Raw genomic sequence first — 18108 nt, forward strand, 5'->3', positions numbered from 1 at the left:
CTTTCTGAACAGTCTCCCTCAGGAAAGAGGGTGGGATCAAAGGAAAAGGGAAGCTCGTTTTAGAAGGCTGGGCAAATAGCTGGAATTCCGTTTCCGTTCCTGTTCCTGGGATTTTACGCACTCTCTCAGCGGGGGAAATCACATATTATTTACACTTTTCTGCCCCTGACTGTTACTGATGGCTTCTTCCCCGCAGAAATCTCCGTCTTCTCCCAAGTCGCCAACTCCAAAGTCTCCGTCCTCCAGAAAGAAAGATGACTCATTTCTGGGAAAACTTGGTGGGACTCTGGCCAGGAGAAAAAAGGCGAAAGAAGGTAGATTGAGCTAAAAAAGTACTTAAATACTGAACAGCTGATCTAGTCATGACCGTTTCGCTTGAAAGTAGGCTAACGTTAGGCTACCCAAGTTGCCCCATAACTTCAGAAGTCCAAATAATTCCCTCCTTCAACGGATGGGCGTTTGTTAACACTGTCAACATCTCTGTTTCTTGTGTAGGGTATATTTTAAAAACCTCACAAGAAAAGACAACGGGTTGTGTTTAAAGTAGCTAGAAATATAATGTTTACACTCTAAAGTTTGTGCCGCTTTTTAGCGAATCGCTCTTTTGAGTCGGAATTTTTCAATGAATCATTTCACTAATCGGCCCTTGCACTTCTCTAACTCAGTTGAATCGACTCGTTGAATCGAAAAACTTCTCTTTTGAACATGTCTAGCTCGTCCTAAAACCGATTGAATTGGGGGCGAATATTAAGTTATTTTAGAAAAGCAAATATAGCAGAAATGTTAGATTTAGATCTCAGAGTTAGATTACGCAACAGAGTGTAACTGTCAGCTTGCAAAAGTAAAAATTGGATTTATTTATCTGTAGGAAAAATTAATTATAAACAATCAAAGACAAACCTATACTATGAGCTTTGAGGTTGTTGCTTCTGTTGAAGCTGTCAGACCGCATTATTTCTTATTTTGTAAATAATCGTTTAACAGTGGAATTCCTTGTGAAAAACTACAATACCCATGGTTCTGCAGAGAAGCTCCACCAATCAGAGAATCAAGACAAGCAAACTGCTCCACAATAACTCTTTAGTGCTCGCCCACTCCCTTGAAACATTGCAAATTATATAAATGAGTCAGTATATATATATATATATATATATATATATATATATATATATGCAGGCATATTTTGCAATAAATGTTACATTTATTGCTTCTGTATACATAATCAACCTTTAAATCAATAGTTTTATATTTATCCATTGTTTTTATTTCATTTGTCATTTGCAGTGCTTCATGGGATTGTAGTTCTTTCCATCATTAAAGCTGTTAAGTACACAGTTTTGTGCCTTTGTCTTTTTGTCTGATTTTCAAAACAAAAAGGTTTTTTTTGGTTATTCACCTCGTAATGCACCTTTTGTGGTTCACCTGGTAGCTGTTTGGTTTGGGATTAGGCTTCTAACTCTTAAATGTCTAATTAGACTTTCTTTAAACCCCTGTTGGAAAACTAATTCCTGAAAGGCCACTGAAAAAGTGAGTGGACACTGTTGCACTCTACTGTGCTCAATAACACACTGATATCATAAATGTCACATCCACGCATAGTGGTTCATTTAAGATTTTAACATTAGTTATTCCGAAATGTATTAGTCATTTTTTTATGCTCCATTTTGGCAAGTAGCTCTTTAAAGTATTTACCTTGGAGGCATGATTATAAAAAACCTTTCAAAATATTCACCCACACATGTCATCGAATTGTTCTGATGAAAATCAAACTACAGCCTTGAGTAGCAATAATCAGCCTTTTTATAGTCTAAAAATCACACGTTGGCACATTATAAAGTGTTCTTAAGCTCTGTCTTCAGCTAACACTTAGCTTTGGCAGTGTTGTTCTAACCATGTAAGGTATTCTGTCTGGACGAGGCTTGAGATTGTTATTGTACAGGAATGAGAACAGTCATCTCAGCCTTGAGACAAGAACAGCTGCGAAACTAGACCGCAATACCCAATAATAATCCTGACAACTTCTGGTGATCCACATCCTTAACAAATAAAAATATATTAGTTTTGTTGTTGTCCTCTTATCCAGTAAGTAAATTAGTCTGTGTGCCGCTACCCATTACATTCAAGTGTTTCTTCTGGGTTTGCACGATTCCCAGAGTGCACTTCTGTAATGATTGCACGGCATCCATCAGCACTTGCAAGGCCGTTTGAGAGGAAAACGCAGCTGAGCCTTCGGATTCTCTGACTGCCTATTTCTCGTATTCACCCACGCACAGGACGAGAACTGTGATCCGGATGGGTAATTGATGTAGGATTGGATTTTAAAAAGGGCTATTTCACAAAATGCAGTGCATTTTATGTTTATTGCTTTAGTTGCAATTGAAAATATAAATTACACAGGATAAGTACTACAACTTAAATGGTTGGTGAAAAAAATGTGGAATTTTTTTAGTCACCTTTCATGTCACTCCATTATGTTATTTATTTCTGTAGAGCTTCAAAGAGTGCAAAAAGCACCATAAAAGAGAGATCTTCTTGTGAAGTTCTTGTTGATGACTAATATTTCTAAAGAAATTGTGGTGCTTCCTCCCAGGCAGTCACCCATGTTAACCTCATCGCTCCTCATAATACAAGTTACATGACATCTTTGTCGTGCCGTTGGATTGGATGCACCCCTCGTGTCAGCGAGAAGAAGCAGCAGGAGAGCAGCTGCGCGTGAGGTCGAGAGGGTGTTGATTAATAGGATATCGTCCTCCATGGGAGGCCTCTGGAATCCAGCACAGGATGTTCGCATCCCCATAATCAGCGCTGTAGACAGTGATGCATGCTGGGTTGCTGTTGGAGCGAAAAGCTGGAGTCTTGGGTTTTTCTCAGAGGATGTTGAGAATCTCAACGGTTTCCTGAAGTCTAATAAATATAGGATTTTTTAAACCGTTTCATCTGAAAATGAGCCGTGATGATAGTGTTGTGGGCGGTTGCCAGGGTGTTGCTAAGGTGTTTTTTGTCATTTCTTGGTAGTTGCTTATTGAAAACTTATAATGATGTCTCTGGTGGCTAAATATTATTATTATTACATCACGGAGACGTCTATTTGATGTGCGTTTGCATCTGGAAGACGTATTTATTAGAGTGTTTGCTCATCTGCAATACGTCTATAGGACGTTTCCTGTCAGATGTCAAATAGACGTTTAGAAAATGTCTTTAGGATGTTTATGATTTAGAATGTATGTAAAACTGACATCTTAAAGACGTCTATCAGATGTTAGTAAACGGCAGATGCTTTCCAGATGACGTGATCTTTAACAGACATCTTGCAGACTTACGTGTGCTATCTGGGATATTAGCAATGTTGAAAACATTTGTGCTGCTTCATATTTTTTCAGTATTCTTTGATAAATAGAAAGTTCAAAAAACAACAATTATTTGAAATAGAAATCTTTTGAAACCTTATAAAACAGCCATAACACAAGGAATAAAACACTCGGTTTCTTTTCTCTTTTTTTTTTTGCCACTGTATTCAGAAATAATTTGTTACCTCTCACCCGATGTGTCCTGTATCCTATAGTATCGGAGCTGCAGGAGGAGGGGATGAACGCCATTAATCTCCCGATGAGTCCCACACCTTTTGAGCTTCATCCTGAGGACATCATGCTAGGTACTGAACCCGTAGCCTGATTATTCAATTGATGCTCCCTCAGGTTAATAATAAGCCCTTACACCTTCCTCTCCTTCTGTCTGTCTCTTTCTCTCACAGAGGAAAATGAAGTCCGCACTATGGTGGACCCAAACTCGAAAAATGACCGAAAACTCCAGGAACTCATGAAGGTTTGTGTTTAAAGCCAAAATGTCAATTCTGTCATCATTTATTCACCCTTATGTCTTCCAAACGACACCCATGATTATGCCTAAATTAGGTGCTCATCGACTGGATCAATGATGTTCTGGTTGGGGAAAGGATCATTGTGAAGGACCTGGCTGAAGATCTCTATGATGGACAGGTTCTCCAGAAGCTCTTTGGTACAAAACTGCTTATTTTACTATATGGCTTCTTCTGATTGGTTTTATTTGACTTGACTTAACCAAGCAAGTTCTACCTTGAGATCTACCCCTCATCCCTATTCTGATTTGGCCTTGTGTTTCTGTCCTGTAGAAAAGCTTGAAGGTGAGAAGCTAAATGTTGCAGAGGTGACCCAATCTGAGATTGCCCAGAAGCAGAAGCTGCAGACGGTTCTGGAGAGAATCAATGACGCGCTGAAGGTCTCCACCAGGAGCATCAAGTGGAACGTCGACTGTAGGTCCCTAGAGCTTCAACATGATTTGTTCAAATGATCCTAAATAAGACAAGACGAGTGTTATGTGATGTTAAATATGGACCTGGCTTAAAGTGTCTACTTAGACATGCTGTGGTGCACAAAATGGCTTTACAACAAAGTAAAGTATGTTTGAAATGCTATTGATGGGTGTTTCTCGTAGCTTTGAGTTTCAAAGGCTTGGAAAACACTTAAGGTGATGCAACAGTGTCTTTTAGTGGATTTCAATCACTCTACTTATGTGGAAGAGACACTAAAGAGATTGCAGTTCATTTTATGAGGCAGAAAGATTTATGCGCTATTGATTTTTGTATTAAATGGAGGAGAACATCAATCCCATGTCCTTAAGTAACAATTCACAGATCTAAGGGTACTCCTCAGCTTGTTTCGTGTCAATACTGGTTTTAATACATTCAAGGAATGTTAAGATTTAAAGTCGGCATGAAATGGAAGTTGCAATAGTCTTCCCTATTCTTATGTATATCTGAGTGGAATGACTAAAATGTAGGGGGTACTTAATTTTGCCCATCGAAAATTGATTGGATGGTTGTGGTTTACTATTGCTGTGATGTCATGTGAGTGACAGGTTGCTCCGCCCTCACGCCAGTAAACGCGTCATTAGAGGGAGGGGAAATTGAGTAAAGATTACGAGGGCACAAATTTGTATAAAATGATGTGCATGGATAAATCATTTATAATAAACAATGCAATATTTCATTAAAAAAATAAGAATTTTCATTTGATTTCATGGTGACTTTCTTTTGTTTTGTTTTTTGTTTTTTGCTAGCGGTTCATGCTAAGAGCATTGTGGCCATCCTTCATCTGCTGGTGGCGGTTTCACAGCACTTCAGAGCGCCCATTCGCCTCCCTGACCATGTGTCCATTCAGGTGGTTGTGGTCCAGGTATGTAGAGACTGTTTTAGACCGTGATGCTGCTAATACATCTTTGTTGTTATTTGCGTTTAAAACACTCTCTGATGAACTTTTCATACAAATTCTTCTCACAAATCTCCACAAAATCAAATAAAAGGTAAATTTGTTGATGATGTCATACCAATTATTGTCAATATATTTTAGGAAAGAAGGCAAGTCAGAATAGAAAGTGCAGATGAAAGCTAATTAGCTTTACTTTCATCTGTATTTTGTCATGATTCCTTTTGATATTTTCTTGCTTTACTTCAATGTTACAAATGATAATTTGTAGTCAATATTATAAATAAGTCAATATTTTCATGCAATCATTGGATACAGAATGAAATACGGAGTTCTAGTTAATTATCCCCAATATCTAAAGCTAATTAACCTCAGTAACTAATGCTAGCTTGCTGATGTTGATGCTGTCATTTTTAATTTTTTCATTTGTTTCATTACAGATATTTTGATATCAAACGATGGTGGTTTCTTAAGTCTTCTAGAGAATTCTGACTCTTGTTGATATCCAATCTGTTCGCTTTTTCTTTTCCCTTAGAAACGAGAGGGCATTCTCCAATCCCGTCAGGTTATGGAGGAGATCACTGGCAACACTGAGTACGTCAATGCTGCATCCCTAATTTCCAAATGTCACCCCCATGTGTTCATAAATGTGCCAATATCAGGTTTTAATGATTCCTTTCATATGCTTCAATCATTGTGCAGTAGATCACTGATTACAAGATGGCGTCTGGGTTAGCCTATAGCGCTGTTTTGTCACCCTTTGTGTGGAAACACACACACATACATATGTTCACAGCTGACTGTAGAGCGGTCCAGCAGGCACCTGGCAGCTGGGGAGATAAGTGTGTGTTTTTGCACGTGTGTGTTTGTGGAATACTTCCTGAGCCTGTTATCACACACACAGTAGCTGCTGCTGCCCAGGCTGATGGCTGGCAGGAGTGATTAGAGAGTGAGAGGAGGGGGCCTCATGGGGAGAAAGCCCTGTCCAGGGCAGTCCCAGACTTGCCTGATCAATTTGATCACCCTTCCACACGCCCAAATAGCAGCTGACTTTTTTTGTGCCTGGATTTCAGTGACTGTAGCATTACGAAAGATAAATTACCTCCCATGCTGTACAAGAGATGAATGAAATGCATAACATGCAATAATGTACTGATATTAAAATTGTTGCCAATAATTTTTTTTTTCATGACCAAATGGTCGATATTAAAATTCTACACGATTGTCTAAATACATTTTGAAAATGCTAAAAACAAAAATTAATCATTTTAAATCCTGAAAATTGAATATTCGTTTTGAGATTTGTTAAAGATTTCATTAAACTATGTAATTAAATCAGTGTTTTTAAAGATTAACTTTAATCGAGCATTTAATGGTGGCAAAGAGGAAATGAGCATGAACGTTTAAATATGCAATATCATAAAAAAACTAATATCGGCCAAAGACTGCTACGTTACCGATATATATCATCTCCCCTAGAGAAGCTGGAATTATCATGTTTTTCTAACCGCATGTTCAGTCATAATTTAATAGATGTTCTTTGTTCATAGGGCATTATCTGGCAGGCATGGTAAGTATTAAAATTTATATCATTTAGATGTTATATACACTACTGTTCAAAAGTTTGGGTCAGTAAGATAAAAAAAAACAAAAAAAAAACTTTTATTCAGCAAGGATGTGTTAAATTGATCAATAGTTGACTGTAAAAACATTTATAATGTTTTAAAAGATTTTTCATATAAATTCTGTTCTTTTGAACTTGAAAAAAAGTATCCTGGTTTCCACAAAAATGTTAAGCAGCACAACTGTTTTCTAATTGATAATTATAAGAAAATTTTCTTGAGCAGCAAATCAGCATATTTGAATGATTTCTGAAGGATCATGTGACACTGAAGACTGAATGAATGATGCTGAAAATTCAACTTTGCATTACAGTGATAAATGTTATAATATATTAAAATAGTTAAGTTATTTTTAAATTGTAATGTTGTGATTGTAGTTTTTGATAGATAAATGCAGGCTTGGTGAGCTTATAGAGAAAAATGAGAAAATGAAAATCTTACCAACCCCAAACTTTTGAATGATTGTGTAAATGTTTGTTGTTTTCTAATACATGGATGTATTCTTCCATGCAGAGCGTGATGCTTTTGATACCTTGTTTGATCATGCTCCTGACAAGCTGAATGTCGTGAAGAAGGTATGAAAGAGCACAAGTATTAGCCGAATTGACATCCTAAGACAAGCCTGACTACATGTGCATCTGTTTTCCACAGACTCTAATCACCTTCGTCAACAAACACCTGAATAAACTGAACTTGGAGGTTGCTGAACTGGATACACAGGTAACTAACACATGGATCAACACAATAAATATCCTGTGACTGTGGTAAATTAAAGCGCTAAGCCATGAGAAATCATCCGTTACAGTGATTTTATAAAATGGTAGCAGCAACGACACGATAAAAGGGTATTTGTTCAATAAATTTAATGAAATTACAGGTCTGTCATCATTTATTCCCCTTCATGTCACATGGCACAGTCCATTTGGCTGTTCCAGTCGATCTTTTACACGGAACTAAAATGGGAACTGAAGCTTTCAATCTTCAAAACAGACACAAAAGCTCCATGAAAATAGTATTTAAAGTAGCTCGTTCGATTTACTTTATATTTCAAGTTTTCTGAACCCATATGATAGCTTTGTGTCAGAAATATACTGAAATTTAAGTCGCTATTCTTCACTAAATAAAGTAGTTCATTAGCTTATATATAGGCTGTTTACGGTTGGCAAATATTAATCTACTAATAAGATGCTAAACGATTGGTATGTTCGCCGGTCAGTAAGATTTAAAAAAAAAAAAAATTTTTAAAAGAAGTCTGTTATGCTCACCAAGGCTGCATTTCTTTAATAAAAAAACTGTTAGAACAGTTAAATTATTTTATTTTTAATTTGAATTGAAAGTTTTTCATATATTTTTAAAATGTAATTTATTCCTGTGATGCAAAGCTGAATTTTCAGCATCATCACTCCAGTGTCACGTGATCCTTCAGAAATCATTCTAATATGAGGTTTTGCTGCTCAAGAAACATTTCTTATTATTATCATCAATGTTGAAAACAATTGTACTGCTTCATATTTATGTGGAAACCGTGATCTTTTTTCAGGATTCTTTGATGAGTAGAAATTGATTCACTGCCACTTTTGATTAATTTTAAAGGGATAGTTCACCCCAAAATAGTTCGCCCTCATGTTGTTCCAAACCTTTATGAGTTTCTTCCTTCTGTTAAACACAAAAGAAGATATTTTAAAGAATGTTGGTAATCAAACTGTTGACGGTAGCCATTGACTTCCATAGTAGGAAAAAAAAATACTCCCGTCAACTGTTTGGTTACCGACATTCTTTAAAGTATCTTTTGTGTTCAACAGAAGAAAGAAACTCATACAGGTTTGGAACAACATGAGTGTAAGTAATGGTGAACTATCCCTTTAATGCATCCTTGCTGAAAATACAAAAAAAAAGTAGTATTTCTTAAAACAGAACTCTGTAATTGCGATTTGGCGTGTATGACTGGATTGAGTTGTTCTGACTGAGGCGTGTTTGTAGTTTGCAGATGGTGTGTATCTGGTCCTGCTGATGGGACTTCTAGAAGGATACTTCGTCCCCCTCTACAACTTCTTCCTGACCCCTGAGAATTTTGACCAAAAGGTATAAATTCTAAGTACATGGGCGGTTAACGTGCTTCAGTGTGGCAGGCTATCCCGGTGTGCTGTGTTGAGTGTCATCGAGAGGGGGTGGGGTTGACAGTCAGCCCAGAGTACAGGCTGCTCACCTGGGTCACATCCAGCAGGCCCGGCCCGTGCCAAATGGGCATGTTGCACCAGGATGCATCTGTAATCTGCCTCTGCACAGGAAACGGATAAGTGGTGTGATGTGTGGCTCCCTTCTAATATCCAGTGCTTGTGTGTGGATTTCAGAGATAACTGCTTTAGGTCCTTCTACAGTCCAGTTTTGGGAAATCACTTCTTTTTTTTTAAATGCGTACCCCACTTTGTACTTCTTCAAGGTGTCAAAATATGGTTGTTTCTTTTTTATCCGCAGGTTCATAATGTGTCTTTCTCCTTCGAGCTGATGCAGGACGGTGGCCTAGAGAGGCCCAAACCCAGGCCTGAGGGTAATTATGGCTTTGTTTTCTGCTAATCCTATCATTGTAAAAAGATTTGTCTTGTCAGGGCTGTACTCTGCTACTGATGTTTTGCCAATTCTCAAATGTTGCTCTTTTAAACCGAAAGTTCAGAGATAATTGAAAAATATTTAAATTACATTAAAAACAGGCCTTTCTTGGGTCGTGCTGTAAATTAAATTTTATTCATATAATCTATATTTTTTGTTTGCAGTATATCTTATACATGATTCTCAGTTTTTTAATATTAATATTTTTTTTTTTTTTTAAAGGTTTAGTTAGTTGGTTGGTTAGTACTTTTTCCTTCAGTTAATTAATTAGTACTTTTCTTTCCTTAAGAATAGTTAGTTAGAACTTTTCCTACGCTTAATAATATTTAGCTTCTTAGTCATTTTCATTCAGTTAAGAATAGTTACCGTATTTTCCGCACTATACGGCGCACCGGATTATAAGGCGCGCCTTCAATGAATGACCTATTTTAGAACATTTTTCATATATAGGGCGCACCGGATTATAAGGCGCATAAGATACTGCAGTCAAAAGTTTGACTGGGTTTGCGTTATGCGTCCACTAGATGTCAACAAATGTCAACAAAAAAGTCAGATAAAGTTAAACTTTATTAAGCTTTCTGACAACTCTGTTCACTCCCATGGTAACGTTGTTCAAACGTTAAAGGAAAACTCCGGTCAATTTTAACATTGAGCTCATTTTTTGTAAATTTGGAGTGCTGTCAGTACAGATAACAACGACAAAAACCGGTGTTGCCTACACCGTGTTATCCTCTTTTTAAAATTTGCACCCTGTTGACTTAAACGGGAAAAGTTTTAAACCTGCTTTTAGCCTCTTAACAACCTTAATGTGTCATTACAAGTGCACAGCCATGTGAGTGAACACGGTGAATCTGACTCCAGTAAATGTGAAAGATATGAATAAAAATGATGTTTATTCAGCCAGCTCACATACCCGTATTTTCTTCCTGTTTTCGGTCGAAGTCCACAGTAGGCGATTGTCGAGTGCGCGCGCGCGCGCGATCATTGGTAACTAAGCAACAGTGGAGACTCAGCCTGTCAGCTGTCAGCCGATGACGGTGCTGTATGGTGTTCGGAGAATATCAGCTCAAATGGATAGTTCATCCGAATCAGATGTTGAACACACGGAGGAGGTTTGATCGCGCCCGCGCGAACTAGACAATCAACTACTGTGGACTTCTGCCGAAAACAGGAAGTAAATACGGGTATGTGAGCCGGCTGAATAAAGAGATTATTCCTGTCTTCGTGAAAGCTCGGATCACAGGAGACTGATATATCAGCCCAGGCATCCATGATCCATTGGCAGATAGTGGCGTAAGTCGCCCGGCGCTGTCTCCCCGTCTTGGTGAACGTGTGTTCACCATCCATATATAAGGCGCTCCGCATTACAAGGCGCACTGTCGTTTTTTGAGAAAATTAAAGGCTTTTAAGTGCGCCTTATAGTGCGGAAAATACGGGTAGTACTATTTCCCTCCCTTAACAATAGTCAGGGTATGTTTACACGACAACAATGTACTAAAAACATAAACGCTTTCCTTTGCGTAACTACGACAACGTTGTCAAAACAATCACGTTCACACATATCCGTGAAAACGATTAAAAGCGCTGCTGTATTATGCTGCCAGGCCAGTAGTTGGCGATGTCACATGACGCAATACGCATGATGTCACCATTTTCACAAATTCGCATTTCTGTAGTTTTCTGTCGTTTTCAAAAACTTGCACTTTGAAACCCGTTTTCAAAAGTTTTGCTATTTATACTATATATATATATGTTATGCCACATATACAGTATCCATAATATACACATACTATTATAAATACTACACAAATACCTAATTTATGCAGCTCTCTCTATATACTGCTATTAATTTAGTGTATGATAGTCTTTATACTGTGTGTATGATTGTTTGTGTGTATTTGAATGATTTCAAGTTAAATGTGTGTCTAGGTTTGTTAGTGTTGTTTGTATAATGCCATTCAGAGTCCTTGAAGAGTCAGGTACATTATTTAACATTGGATAAATCCACTTCATGCTTTAAATCAATTCAAACAAGAACTGGACCTGAAGAAACTATGCACTGAATGTGTTTTAGCTGCTCAAGGTGTTCTTCAGAGTGAGGCAGAATTGTAACTGTATAAAAGCTTTTGTTCTCAAATGTCAAAACGAGTCATTTTTTTTTTGTTCCTCTGTTTTGTTCCAGATATTGTGAATTGTGACCTAAAATCAACACTTCGAGTTCTTTACAACCTTTTCACCAAGTACAGACACGTGGAATGAGTCGAAATGGGTAAAACGTTTATGGAATAACGAGTTTTTATGAGGCTGACAAACAAAATATGCTGTTAATTATTTTGGAGTATTGTATAATACCCCTATACGGCTAATAATTGTGTCTAGGTGTCATCTTGATGGATGTAAAAACACTAAAGAAAAAAACACTATGCATACTAATGTTTTTTTAATGAAAGCATTCCATTCCTCAGATGATGCATTGAAGTCTAGCATAACTTCGGCTTTTATTTGTGGAAATGTAAAAGCTGTTTAATCTGTTTGAAATGTATTCATTCAAAAAATATCCAGCTTGCACTACATTATATCACATAAAACACTATATTCTCTTAAGTCACAGTATTTGCTTATATTATCAAGTGGGTGTCTGGCCAAATAATTGTTTGTTGTAATGAGTGTCTGTTTCACTACATATCTTAATTTGTCATGCTTTCTGTGCTAATAATCTGTCCACTTGCGTAGTCTATCTGAGTCAACAAAAAATGTTGCCACACAAATTTGTCTCAGACTTCATAGCGATTAATTTATTTTCTTACGTCTTAAAACGTGGAGTCTTGCATCATCATAGTGGAAAATTTGAAAATTTTAAATTTAAAATGGAAACCAGATTTAATTAGCGTTAGCGCAACTTTTGGTGGAAGCTACAAGAAAATAATTTTTTATACTTTGTATTGGTTGATGTCATTCCAGTAGCATCATTTGTAAACCTCAATGTTTTATCGGCACTTGAAAATGTTACAAAATCTACATTAAACATGGATGAATTATCTAGCCCATTGTGATCTAGTTTTATCTTTCCATTCCACGGCTGCATTCTTGAGTGCTGTACTTTAAGCCGTCTTGTCACTGATAGACTCTGTTCACTTCACTCACTAGAACAGATGCTTACGGCGTTCAAAATACCGCAGGGATGACCGGCAGACATGGGCCCTCTTTGTCCTTGTTTAAGTGGAAGGCTGTTTGGGGGTAATTTACTTCCATTCAAAACCATCCACGTCCACATGGGGAACCGGTGCTTGAAAAATCGCTTTAACATTCTTATTGGATTCTTTCAAAATGCCTGCAAATCGAAATGACGGTCTAATTTGATCTTGACAGACTCCATATGCTACAGTGCTTGAGCGCTGTATTTTGTTTTGTGCTTTATAACAACCAATAAATATCAAAATTCTAATATGGAATATCTGTTTTGAGACATCTGAACAAATACTGTTGGTTTAAACAGGAGAAAAATGCTCTAATCTTTGATGGATTTTTCTAGTCGGAATGGATGGATTTCCCAGAAAATGAGTTTTCTACCTGAAGCGTTGAAATGCTTGTGCCTGCTTTAGAAAATTTCAGATCTTTATGTATAATAAGATTTTGAATTTCCTAAGGAAAATGTGAGTGGTGCTTGTCGAGCACGATTTACCGCAACAATTGGGCGTTTCTATGCTGTTGCTAGTGGTTTCCTATTGGACAAAAAATCAAGAGACCCCAGCCAAGTCTCTCTTATTCTGGCCCCCTTTTAAATGCAAGCCTATATGGCGTTCTCACCAATTTTATGGTGCCTTAGTCAAATGTGGGAAGTCTGATCACTTAGAAAAGTAGATGGTCACATTAGGGAAATTTCGCAGACAAAGAAAGGTCTATGTTCTACGGTCAATAGCGTAGTGTTGGTCAATGTGGTGAATTTCTGCGTGAAAAACCTGATGCAAAATGTGCATGAAATTGTTTCGTGTGAAATTCCTTATGACAGCCAAACAAACCTTGTGATTCGAGGTATCAATTATGTCTAGCACAAAGGGAAAGTAGTTACATACATTTTCCTTCATTTTAAAATTGTCTTCCATAATGAAGATTCAACAGATAAACAGTGAAAATATATTATGATTCACTATATGTAGCTCTGTTTGTTTTAAATATGGGAAAAGAACATTACAAATTGTATAAAATGATGCAATTTTCACATATCCTGACTTCCTGTTATCCCAAAAGCAGGCGATTAGTGTAATCTAAGGGGGGAAATTACTAAAAGGACACCTGGGTAATTGACTGATCTGTGTGTAATGTCCTGAATTGTCGTGTTGCTTCCATTAGGTTGCAATTATTTTGCTCTTCGTAACATTTGTTCTCTTTCTCTTAAACATTTGATTTTTTTTCTTTAATTCTCTTGCCTCTCTCTTCTCACCTTTTTTGATTGCCCATGAAGGTTCGGACCCTTAGCGTGTGGATTTTCAAAGTTACGCTGGCCTGAAATTCAACCTCTGAAATGTGTGCCTCTGAGGACTCCATTTATAAAACATTTACAGGAAAGACATGACCTCCAATCTGCTGAAGAGCGTTTATATTCTTTCCGGCTATAGTTGATTCATACATCACATCTGAACGTCGTATCTAAGACTAATTATGTCATATTTGTTATATACGTCAAGTGCTCCTTCCTCTGCGAATATCATTCTCAGAAAGAGAAACGCACAAGGTCTTCCTCTCTGATTCCTTTTCATGCCGTTCATTGCATCCCTATAGAACGAGAGCAACATTCTGCTAACGGCAGGCTCAGGCACGCTGGCTTGCTCTCATGGGTAACAGTAACAAGTTAACAAGCTGCTTCATTGCTTGTTCAGATCCAATTATATGACCATTTAATTACACCCCTTCATCTTGCTCCTGCTCGCTTTTCCTGTAAAAGCACATATTGATTTTCAAGGATGTTATACGTTTACCAGTTTTGTTCACTGTTCCTGTGAAGTGTGTTGGCTGGATGTAGTCGTCATGTTCAAATCTTTAACAAAGTGCTCAATTAACAAGTTGATGAGCGCAGCTTTTTCTTCCAAACCTTTCAAATCAAGCCTGCACATTTCTGTCAGGATCACTATTATCATCAAAGATGATTGACAAGTCGCATACAGTTTGGAATGGCGGTATGGGAGAGCAGTGATAACCATCCTTAGGGTAAATAGAACCGAACCAACATAAATGTTTTGCAGGTATGAATAAAGTTCTGAATGACAATAATTTAATGTAACAAGAAAAATCAAGATAAAGGAATATCTGTAGGCTAAGTCCTGACTATGGACGAGAGGGGGAGCTGGGGATGGAGAAGGGTAATTAATATCTCCTGAGCAATGCGATAAAGCTGCTAATAATACTTTATGCCCCATAGGGATGCTGTGATAGGTATACGTGGATCAGATGAGAGTCAGCTGATGCTAGCTTGACTGACGTGACCTGCCAGAACTACGTTTGATTTGTGTGTTAAATTACCAGTTTATTTATTAAAATCACTAAATTTGTGAACATGGCAAAGTTAAAACTGATAACAAGCACTTTCATTTATTTTGTCAATTATAAACTAAATGCAGGCTATGTACACACACAGGCACACAGGCCTATATAGATGTAGATCATTTGACTTTAATGAATCACTAAAGCTTCTGTTTCCCATGTTGTGTAGAAACAGTCAAAGCATTTCCATGGCTACAGCTTATGTCTGTTTTTACCACAAGATGGCAATGGTACATATAATGACTGACTGTATTCTATTATCAATGTTAACAACCCTTCTGTGGATCCAGTGGTAACTTTAATGTATATTTCAGTGTTTCCTCTGATGTAGCCTAACTCTATTGAAATAAGATGTCTGAGTGACTCACTTTTATACAAGAGGGCAGTATGTAATTGTTTAATACGTCCATCTCCTCTTGGTAACGTCGTCACCCCAGGCGGGAATGTAGACATTTTTGATTGCGAAAAATTATAAACGTGTAATAATGACCCTAAAAAAAAACGTAATTTATCTAAGCTAGGCCTATTATTGTTTTTTCTATAGCTTTATAACTTATGTCCAGCAGTTGACAAAGTGTAGGAAAGTAAGCTACTTATGATGCATTTTTATTCACTTCAAAGATTACTTTCAAGTCACCATGAAATCAAAATAGACAACTCCTTTTTTTTAAATGGAATATCACAGTGTTTATTATAACTTAGGGTAGAGTGGGGTGAAACGCCCCCTTATGTTTTCCCCAAAATAACCACTAGATAAAGTCAAGATATATTTTTGTTACTGCTATGAACTACATTGATAAGAGTGATGTAGAAGTATTCACCGTGAAGCTCACACTGGTGACGTACCTGAGAGAAAACGGATTTCACGTTAAGTGATATAAATTTTAACAGTAAGAAAAAATTTGTTTTAAATCTTGTTGTTTTGCAGAATATCACAGTTATATAAGATATGAGTATAGTAAGGCCTGTAGTTAGGGTCGGGAGAACATGTTATTTAAAGAAAATATAATTATATTTTCAGAATGACAGTAAAAAAATCTCCCACTCTATGGTATTTATGCGTGCAAATATTGTTTTAATTCATGTGCCCTAATCTTTAATCAAATTAACTTCTCCCACTTGCAACAACATCTCTTCTCTGATGACATGTTTACTGGCACGAGGGAGGGACGACCTGTCACTCACATGACATCACAGCAATAGCAAACCACAGCCATCCAACGATCCAATCAATTCCCGATGGACAAAATCAACTCCCGCCCTACATTTTTTCTTCATTCGAGAAGCTGCTTCACTCAGATATAAGTCACAATAGGGAAGAAAAGGCGATTGCAAATTCCTTTTGATACCGAATGTAACAAATCAATTGAATAAATAATTCAATGATGTGTCGCCACCTAATAGTGTAAAGATGTAACTTCCGGGGTCAGTTGCATAAACATAGCCATTAACTTAAGACAATGGCTGCATCTGAAATCACATACTTCCCTACTATATACAGTAGTAGGTGAAAAACAGTATGTGACAAAAGAAGTATGTCCGAAGTCACAGTACTCATAAAAGAGTAGGCAAAAAGCATCCGGATGACCTACTACTTCCAGTGAGGTTAAGGCCACGGGAGAAAATTAATGAATGGCAGTGAAGCGACATATAACTGATGCTGGTAGGTCACATGATAATGACAACATGATTAAAGGGATAGTTCACTGTGAAATTAATTTTTGGTATGTTTTAGCTTCCATCAAGGGCATCCAAGATGTAGGTGTCTTTGTTTCCGCAGTAGTTTAAATTGATATTTTTAGGTCAAACCGTTCTTGTCTGTCAGTCATATAATGCAGGTCTATGGTCACCACCTCAAAGAGCATGCACAGAGAAGTCCAAATTAAACATGATTTAATGACTCGTAAATGTAAGTACACATTGATGGCCTAAGACACGAAACGAGCGGTTTGTGTGAGAAAACGAACAGTATTTATATCGTTTTTAACGCGCAGTCCGAAGCGCCCGCACCCTCAGATCACTTGGACGTGGCTGTGGTTACAAGAGGTAAAAACGATATAAATACTGTTTGTTTTCTCATACAAACCGCTCATTTCGTGTCTTAGGCCATCAATGTGTACTTACATTTACGAGTCATTAAATCATGTTTAATTTGGACTTCTCTGTGCATGCTCTTTGAGGTGGTGACCATAGACCTGCATTATATGACTGACAGACAAGAACGGTTTGACCTAAAAATATCAAAATTGAAACTACTGTGGAAACAAAGACACCTACATCTTGGAGGTAAGCTAAAACATACCAAAAATTAATTTCAAAGTGAACTATCCCTTTAATGTAGTAGCTACATCCAGATTACATTCATATTATAGAACATGCTTTTTTAGTGGTCGTGAAGCAATTGCTACTTATTAAAAATAAGTAGGCTACGTACTTAAGAGAGTAGGCCTATGCGATTTAGGACGTAGCCCGTCTCTTAAGAACTATGTGTGACCAACTAGCAGTTATTTAGGGGTAATCAGTCTTACTTTTCAGTATCAAATTAGACCAATCTTTAATGTAACTGACTTTAAAATATTATGAACAGTCTTACATAAAAAAATTGGATGAATAACGCTATACCTTGTAAGTTGTAAGACCATTTGTTTATGCAACCAGTCCTAAAAGAGCCACTGTAGCCTACTGCTCAATGAAAAAAAAAAACCCCGAATCTCTTCAGTCGTCAGTGAAGGGATTCAAAAGATTCGAGTCACTGATGAATCAAAAAATCCTCACCACTTCAGTCACACACACTCCCCTCCCACCGCCGAGGAGTTCTGCGAGTGACGTCACTCTGGACCCGCCCCCAACGCAAACTCAGTTCTTCGCGTTCATTTCATTCTTGCCCTCATTCCGCGCATACTTCACATCGTTGTTATATACGCAGAATTGTCGAGCTCTCGCGCTCCGACAAGAAGAAGAAAAAAAGTGATCAGCTGGAAATAAATCAGAGCGTGCGCTCGATCCGATTACTCTGCATCAGACACATTTAAAACACTTGAGGTACGTTTGTGCTTTATACTAAGTTGTTAAAAGGGGTGTGAAGTTATAAACGCTATTTA

The 18108-nt window shown here is 37.4% G+C and overlaps 3 protein-coding genes across 3 annotated transcripts in view; all 3 read left to right on the plus strand.

Moving 5' to 3' along the window:
- Positions 1–18108, plus strand: part of atp6v1e1a (ATPase H+ transporting V1 subunit E1a) — a 154225-nt gene that overhangs the window by 2853 nt on the left and 133264 nt on the right. The window lies entirely within an intron of this gene.
- On the plus strand, positions 71–12073 carry parvaa (parvin, alpha a). The gene is made up of 13 exons (XM_056250989.1): positions 71–314; positions 3563–3652; positions 3752–3822; positions 3912–4014; positions 4148–4288; positions 5095–5210; positions 5776–5834; positions 6791–6810; positions 7376–7437; positions 7514–7582; positions 8843–8944; positions 9338–9410; positions 11652–12073. The coding sequence occupies exons 1-13, from the start codon at positions 179–181 to the stop codon at positions 11726–11728; spliced, it is 1119 nt and encodes a 372-aa protein (XP_056106964.1). The 5' UTR covers positions 71–178; the 3' UTR covers positions 11729–12073.
- The window catches only part of tead1a (TEA domain family member 1a), a 38873-nt gene continuing 38640 nt past the window's right edge, over positions 17876–18108 (plus strand). The window contains exon 1 of the mRNA XM_056250984.1: positions 17876–18049. The gene's annotated coding sequence lies outside the window, so the exon portion shown is untranslated. The remainder of the gene's footprint in view (positions 18050–18108) is intronic.

This window comes from Rhinichthys klamathensis, unplaced genomic scaffold, assembly GCF_029890125.1.
Source record: "Rhinichthys klamathensis goyatoka isolate OS25496 unplaced genomic scaffold, OSU_Roscu_1.1 h1tg000076l_1, whole genome shotgun sequence".
Classification (NCBI taxonomy): domain Eukaryota; kingdom Metazoa; phylum Chordata; class Actinopteri; order Cypriniformes; family Leuciscidae; genus Rhinichthys; species Rhinichthys klamathensis.

Bases quoted from the DNA above. Each gene is read 5' to 3' on its own strand.
- parvaa (XM_056250989.1), top strand. From the start codon at position 179: ATGGCTTCTTCCCCGCAGAAATCTCCGTCTTCTCCCAAGTCGCCAACT. The intron at 4,015-4,147 runs GTACAAAACTGC...TCTGTCCTGTAG, and splicing joins GGTTCTCCAGAAGCTCTTTG to AAAAGCTTGAAGGTGAGAAG. The intron at 6,811-7,375 runs GTAAGTATTAAA...TCTTCCATGCAG, and splicing joins GGCATTATCTGGCAGGCATG to AGCGTGATGCTTTTGATACC.